At 45.7% G+C, this 7,998-nt stretch overlaps 1 protein-coding gene across 3 annotated transcripts in view; it reads right to left on the bottom strand.

The window, feature by feature from the left end:
• Nucleotides 1-5,196: 5,196 nt before the first annotated feature.
• The window catches only part of LOC310818134 (triadin-like), a 13,858-nt gene continuing 11,056 nt past the window's right edge, over nucleotides 5,197-7,998 (bottom strand). For all 3 annotated transcript variants that reach the window (XM_083688916.1, XM_083688915.1, XM_083688917.1), the window contains 2 exons: nucleotides 6,548-6,673; nucleotides 5,197-5,315 (listed from right to left, as the gene is read on the bottom strand). In XM_083688916.1, the coding sequence (XP_083545042.1) occupies nucleotides 5,284-5,315; nucleotides 6,548-6,673 (158 nt within the window). In that variant the 3' untranslated portion in view covers nucleotides 5,197-5,283. The remainder of the gene's footprint in view (nucleotides 5,316-6,547; nucleotides 6,674-7,998) is intronic.

Here is a 7,998-nt window from a genome sequence, read left to right as displayed (position 1 = left end):
ATTACAATGAGCCTGTCCTCCTATGCGCAGTGGAGATCGGCCTGCTGAAGGGACTGGGGAATGGAATAGTTTCAAAGTAGAGGGACAGAATGCTTTAATGCTGTAAGGTGTTTGACACTGGTGCGTGTTCGTAACATAGCGTTTCTGGCATCGAGACCCCGGCACAGCCAAGCAAGCACGCCAGCGACAGCTATAGCGTCACAGTGTTCTAGAAGCGTGGCGTCAATGAAGGCGTCCATTTTTATTTGGCCAACGCCAAATAGTTACTTCACATTATACCAACAGGGCATGTTGCCAGGCAACCTGTCGTTAGTCCAATAAAAAAAAAATCTATTTTGGGTAAATCAGGAAGTTTAACCAGGAAGGTACATGGGACTATTTGAAGCTCATTGGTGCCACTCTTCTAAAATAACACTCTGGCTTACATCATGCAACACCATTGGAAGCTGGTGGAGGTAGAAATAGGAAGACAGGCTCATTGTAATGCATTACAATGAGCCTGTTCTCCGATTTCTATCTCCACCAGCCTCCCCTGTGTAACACAGTTTTATAAGTGTGTAGACGAGGTGAGCCTTCATGCAGCAGGGTCAGAGTTCACCAGGCTGCACATCTCAGTTCTTGTTCCAGGTAACAAGGCCTGTTGCTATAGTCTTCTGCTGTGTTGGCTGCTGTGGGTGGGTCTGTTATTACTGGTCATGTGGGCGTCTGGCCTGCAGCCAAGCCTGTATCTACATACAGTATACCCACAGTATCAGTCCTGCTACTTTAACCCATTTGGCGCCGAGGGTGAATAAACTCACCCAAATGATCACCATTCTAGAGTGCCAAGGGTGACTTTATTCACATTATGATGCTTTATGTTGTTGCTAGGTAAACACCACATAGAACACTTGGCCCTCTAGGTGGTGAGGGTTCTGGAACTCTTAGGTAGTTGGTGAGTTAAGAAACCAGGAAATATCACAGGAAATAGCTAGCATCAGAGCTAACATTCACATCGCCTGAGAACATTCAGGAAGAAAGCGTTTAGATGCATTTTGCTGCTCTCCTTTTCAAAAACAGCTGTGGCAAAAAAAAAAAGAAAAAAAAAGAAGAAGAAACAGCACTTATAATACATTATACAGTCTGAATAAATAAAGAGCTCCCAAAGGAAGAGAGCGGTGAATACAAACCTTTTTTCCTGAAGGCGTAAAGATCACCTGAATAGCAGAGAGGGGGGGGGGGGGGGGGAGATGTCAGTGAGAGAAGAGAGAACCCACAGAATGGATGTAGTGAAACATTGATGAACATTGTGAATTAATTATGAGTGTGGATCAGAAGGGGGAAATGTCTCTTCTCCAGCTGAAGGCTTCTTCATTTTCAGCTCTTATTTATCAAAGAGATCATATATAGAAACCAATACTGTGGGAGGCAGTTTAGTGGTACAACAACAACAACAACAACGTCCTCTCGATTCCTTTGTATGTCTTGACATGTGAAGAATTGACAATAAAGCCACTTTGACTTTGACTTTGACAACAGCAGCTTGTGTTCTTACTCAGAAGCTCAGAGCAAGATTCTCTACAGGTGGGTCTAGGTGTAACTGTGCTATCAATGCTGTGTTCCTAATCCCCGCCTCTAGACCTGAGGTTATTGGATAGATACCGTTTAAAGAAAAATGGTAAAATGTCCACCCAGCCAGTCACAGGGCAAGATGGATATATGTATTACCTTATTGGTTAATATTCATATCTATCCAATCCTCACAGATCTCCAGGAGTGTAAGGGATTAGGGCCTAATGGCCAACTTGGTATTCAGCATATAAGAAGGGTTTAGCACGTCGTTTGTGAAATATTGAGAGAAAGAGAAAGGTAAGAGTGCTTCAATGTCAGTAGACAGTTTTAGTTTTTGCAGACCTGGTTGATTTGACGAGTCAGCACTTTGTTGAAGGGAGAATTGAAAAGTCTTCTGTCTCATTTGTGCTAAACTGGCATTATGAATAACATATTAGATTCATATTTGGAGTTTTATCCCTCAGAAGTTTAAATGAGAGAGAAATGCTAAATCTCCTCCTGGATTTGCTTGATGTTTTGGGGACGTGTGTGTGTGTGTGTGTGTGTGTGTGTGTGTGTGTGTGTGTGTGTGTGTGTGTGTGTGTGTGTGTGAGTGTTGTGTGTGTGTGTGTGTGTGGGTGCATGTATGCGTGCGTGCGTGTGTGTGTGTTCTGTGTGTGTGTGGGTGCGTGTGTGCGTGCGTGTGTGTGTGTGGGTGCGTGTGTGCGTGCGTGTGTGTGTGTTCTGTGTGTGTGTGGGTGCATGTGTACGTGTGTGCGTGTGTTAGTGAGATCACTCTATCACAGAGGAGGAAAGAGGTCTCTCTCACAGTAGGTTAGCCTGAGGGAGAGAGTTACCAGCTTGTGGAAATAAATTAAACAAATAATGTTTAAAAGCTTATCCTGGGGCCAGGGAAGGAGTGTGTTTCATTATTAATGTCTGTCAGTGCTGTGAATCTCAGGTGCCACTACATGGTGTTATAAACCTGGGTGTGTGTGTGGTTGTGTGTGCACACACGCGTGTGTGTGTGTTTGTGGATGTGTGTGGTTGTTCCCTGTGTGTGTGTGTGTGTGTGTGTGTGTGTGTGTGGTTCTGTGTGCTTGTTCTATGTGTGTGTGTGTGTGTGTGTGCTTGTTTGTGCTTGTTCCCTGTGTGTGTGTGTGTGTGTGGTTGTGTGTGCTTGTTCTATATGTGTGGGGGTGCATGTCTGCGTGCCCGTGCGCGCGTGTGTGTGCACGCGTGAGTGTGTGTATGTTCCAATGAGACTGAAATAGACCCTGGCCTTTCAGCACTAACTCACAGTCAGCTGTCCCACAGACAGGCAGGTCAGCACCTCACCATGACGACAGGCCCGATGGGACAGACTACACACACATTCTGTCTCTCTTACATCTCCCTCACAACCACACAGCCCTTGAGAGCAGGGGAGGCCGGTCGCGGTAGAATTCGTAGGACGGGCTCCTGGTAACGCATGGAACGGAACGTGTTTGCGTACCTGCCCACATGTTTGATACCATTCCTCATTCCGTTCCATGCATTACAAGGAGCCCGTCCTCCGATTTTTCTACCTTGGCCAGCCTCCACTGCTTGAGAGGTTGCTTCTCTCTCTCTCTCTCTCCCTCTCCCTCTCTCTCTCTCTCTCTTCCACCCCCTCTCTCCTCTAAAACCCCCTCCCTCCCTCTCTCACCCCCGTCCCTCTCCCCTTCCCTCTCTCCATCCCTTTCCAGGAAGGTGTTTGGTTGTGAGAAGACGCTCTGTATCATATGTCCACAGATGTACTGGTTTGTTTGCCATCACACCTAGGCCTTAATTCTGATCATATGGTTTAATATGAGATTGATATGATCAGATTTTACACTGTACAACATGTGCACTACACTTAATCGATCATGATATGTTTTAGAAAGCAATAATATTACATCCGTAAAAATGAAATTAAGTGAATGCTGTACCGTAACACTGATTGAAAGCACTTTGAGAAAATGAGCTCATGTAAGAAAAAAAGTGGTCTACAAATAAATGCAACTGATTGAATGACTGACTGGAGCTCTAAGTATGTGAATAATGCATAACAAAGCCCCATCGCCTTAATCAATGTGTTATTTTAATCTGGGATCTGAGTGGAGTGCTCTGGTGCTCAGGCACTCCCAGGCTTTTACTTCACTTCATAACCAGACTATTAGCTGGATGTATGTGACGTTTATCTGGTTCATTTGCTGTGCTGTAATTCAATCCCCGCTCCCTCTGCCGCTGTTAAATTGCTTTAATTCGTTTGCTTTTTGCAAATCATACTGATGTTCTCTGTCTCGTATCGTCTATGTGCGGTTTGCCCGTCACTGTAGATGTAGTTTGTCCCTCACTGCAACATGTAGTTGTCCCCCACTGCAACATGTAGTTTGTCCCCACTGCAACATGTAGTTTGTCCCTCACTGTAGATGTAGTTTGTCCCTCACTGCAACATGTAGTTTGTCCCTCACTGCAACATGTAGTTTGTCCCCACTGCAACATGTAGTTTGTCCCTCACTGCAACATGTAGTTTGTCCCCACTGCAACATGTAGTTTGTCCCTCACTGCAACATGTAGTTTGTCCCCACTGCAACATGTAGTTTGTCCCTCACTGCAACATGTAGTTTGTCCCTCACTGCAACATGTAGTTTGTCCCTCACTGCAACATGTAGTTTGTCCCTCACTGCAACATGTAGTTGTCCCCCACTGCAACATGTAGTTTGTCCCCCACTGCAACATGTAGTTGTCCCTCACTGCAACATGTAGTTTGTCCCTCACTGCAACATGTAGTTTGTCCCTCACTGCAGGATGTAGTTTGTCCCCCACTGCAGGATGTAGTTTGTCGCCCCTGTGTTTTTAATGTATATTTATTTCACCTTATTTGTACCTTTATGTAGGTTAGACTCATTGAGATAACATGTCTTCTTTCAGAGACCTGGTGTGTCACAGTTGTCCTCCACACTGAGGCCACTAGGCTCCCTCTGTCATGGCCGCTGGATTGCTGCAGTAGGTTGAAGAGTAATACTACTGTGCTTCTCTGTGGAGGTAGAAATCCAAGGACAGGCTCATTGTAATGTATGGAATGGAATGATATAAATACAGTGAGCCCCTCCTCCGATTCCTGCCTCCACCAGCCTCCACCAGCCTCCCCTGAGCTCAAGTTACCTCTTTGGCTTCAACACAGCTGGTATAAATACACCTACATACCCAGATGAAGCTAAGCGCTAGGCTAAATGTTAAGCTAAGGCACTAGAATAGAATCTACTTTCTAGAACTCTTAGAGCTTCTAGAACTGTCCCAGGTGTTCTCTGGCTATGGGCATGATGTACATCATGTACTTTACATGATAAAAATGTAAATACATGGTTATTACCCTCAGAGTAACTTACAGTGTTGAACTTGGGAATCCATTGGAACAAATACCAGAAAGTTCAGATTCTTACCAAGAGGTTACTAATAGAAGGTACCAATTCATCATGTTATTTTATTTTGATAAATAATAAAATAACTGATAGCTATCATACTGTACCAGTGATTATGGGACTGTTGCATAGAGTGTTACTGAACATGAAAATAAGTGTTAAAAAATAAGTGGTGACAGACATAACACATGGGAGAAGGAGTAATGACAGAGAAGTAGCTTGTAGTTTCTTTGGGTTAACTTTATTTGTATCTCTTAGAAGTACAGAAACACACGGTGGAGGTCAGAGTTCACACCGCAGGCACACTGGATCTTCTTCTTCTTCTTCACAACTCTTCAGCTTGGAAGTCTTGGAACACTGTAAAACACGGCCCGCTTCTTTAGTGTGGGAGTCGCACTGTAGGCGGCTCCTTGTACAGTAGACGCTTTCGACTACGGTACAGTAGCCTGGAGGCTAACAGGCTAACAGGCTAACAGATGGGCTAGGCCTCTACAGAGGCTGTAGGCTAACAGGCTAACAGGCTAACAGATGGACTAGTCCTCTTACAGAGGCTGATGGCTAACAGGCTAACAGATGGACTAGCCCTCTACAGAGGCTGATGGCTAACAGATGGACTAGCCCTCTACAGAGGCTGATGGCTAACAGGCTAAGAGCTGGACTAGCCCTCTACAGAGGCTGATGGCTAACAGGCTAAGAGCTGGACTAGCCCTCTACAGAGGCTGATGGCTAACAGGCTAAGAGCTGGACTAGCCCTCTACAGAGGCTGAAGGCTAACAGGCTAAGAGCTGGACTAGCCCTCTACAGAGGCTGAAGGCTAACAGGCTAAGAGCTGGACTAGCCCTCTACAGAGGCTGATGGCTAACAGGCTAAGAGCTGGACTAGCCCTCTACAGAGGCTGATGGCTAACAGGCTAAGAGCTGGACTAGCCCTATCGTCTAAAAACAGGCTAACGGACAGTAACAGGTAACAGGGAGATGGGATTCACGGTTGTCAGGTTGATGTATGTATAAACCTGTCTTTCAGCAGACCAATGATAGAGTGTTTAAACCTCAAGGCTTTCTATGTAACCGGTATGTATCCAGGTTAGTCTATTTGGGATGGGTTGTGTTTAGTTAGAGAGACCTGGCCCAGTAACCCAGCCTTAGAGAGAGGCCAGAGGCAGGGCTATGGCTATATGGGTCACATCCTCTCCGACTTAACCCTGCATGTCTTCCTAACGCTGTGTGGATTTGGAGGGCTGAGTTATTGAGGTTTTACGGTAGTGTCTGAAACACAGATGCAGTACACAGACACAGAGTCATGGAGGTGAGGTGGTGGTGGGGGGTAGGAATCAAAAACACTCAACCTGAAAAGTGACTCGTCAAACCAAAGTGAATTATAACCCTTTTAGAAAATGCTGCTTTGTTTTTGTTACATTTGTTGTTGTTGTTGTTGTTGTTGTTGTTGTTGATTTATTAGGGTAGTTTGAGGGAGTTTGTTTGAGGGAGTTTGTGACTTTGTGAAGTCCCCCACAGTGATCAAAACGAGGCTCAAACAGCTGGAGAAGAGGTCAGAGGTGAAAGGTGAAAGGTCAAACTAGTGGTGTATACCTTCCTCCTCCTCAGGAGCGACCAGACTGGCCGCGAAGTTGGCCAGCAGGTTCAGCCAATCAGTGGACTCCTCTACGGCGTCGTTGACCACCTTCATGGGGTCAGAGCTGATCTGGTGGAGGCCCCCTGAGGGGACGGCGGAACATTCTAGATGTGAGCGCTGAGCACGGACCCCCATGAAGCCAGTACACACACTAACACACACACACACACACACACACACACACACACACACACACACACGCTCAACTAAAATACCTTACACACTCACACTCACACTCAACTAAACACCTTATACACACACTCAGCTAACAACTGGGGACTCCATGTGGCTGTTTATGAAGACATGTAGCGGCTAGACTACATGTCTTCATAAACAGCCACACTGTCAACAACACTTCATTATATTCTCGACAATGGAAGAAACAATCATATTCCGTGCCTCATCTTTCCATTGCAGACATACACAGCTCAGATGTTATGTTCTGATGTAAACACATGAGAACAAAGCAGGTGAACAGAGCCCAAACCCAGAGATACTGAACATTCACAAACCATGGACTTCAGACACAGAGATGAAAAGTTCACATTATCAAAAACATTGTCAGTTTTTAAGATTTTTTTTTCTTTTCTCGTGTGATATGAGACACCATCTGCCCATCCATGATCAGATATCTACTGGAAGGACTTGGTTGAGTTCCAAACCATCCTTAGATCCATCACCCTGCACAGATTATCAGATCTTCACATCTGGCTAGATGTTGAACATCTGAAGAGCCACATCCGTTATAGAAATGTATAGAAATCTGATTCTATATATACAGTGTGACTGTTCTTAAGGGGGGCTTGAACACAACCACAACACCTGTCTGCCTGCCAGTCTGTCTGCCAGTCTGTCTGCCAGTCTGTCTGTCCGTCTGTCTGTCTGTCTGTCTGTCTGTCTGTCTGTCTCTCTCTCTGTCTGTTCATCCATCTGTCCTTCTGTCTGTCTGCCTGCCAGTCTGTTCGTTCGTCCGTCCGTCCGTCTGTATGTCCGTCCGTCTGTCTGTCTGTCTGTCTGTCTGTCTGTCTGTCTGTCTGTCTGTCTGTCTGTCTGTCTGCCAGCCAGTGTGTCTGTCTGTCTGTCTGTCTGTCTGTCTGTCTGTCTGTCTGTCTGTCTGTCTGTCTGTCTGTGTCAGTCAGTCAGTCAGTCAGTCAGTCTGTCTGTCTCTCTGTCTGTCTGCAGTGCAGGCCACCAGCATCAACCAGACGTACAAACATTTCCATTTCCTTGCAGGCAGAGACACGGACAGCCATAACATACAGGTGAGCATGCTACAGGCCAGTACAGTCAGGACCCCTGTATGTACCCCAAAACACTGTTAGTGACTCTCAGCAGAATGTACCACTGGGATTAACGGTCTAGTTTTGAGGCAGTATTCTTGATATTCTGAAGAGAGTGATCATTAGTC

This window comes from Argentina silus (genome assembly GCF_951799395.1).
Source record: "Argentina silus genome assembly, chromosome: 17".
Taxonomy (NCBI): Eukaryota; Metazoa; Chordata; class Actinopteri; order Argentiniformes; family Argentinidae; genus Argentina; species Argentina silus.
This window is presented reverse-complemented; position numbering and strand designations above follow the sequence as displayed.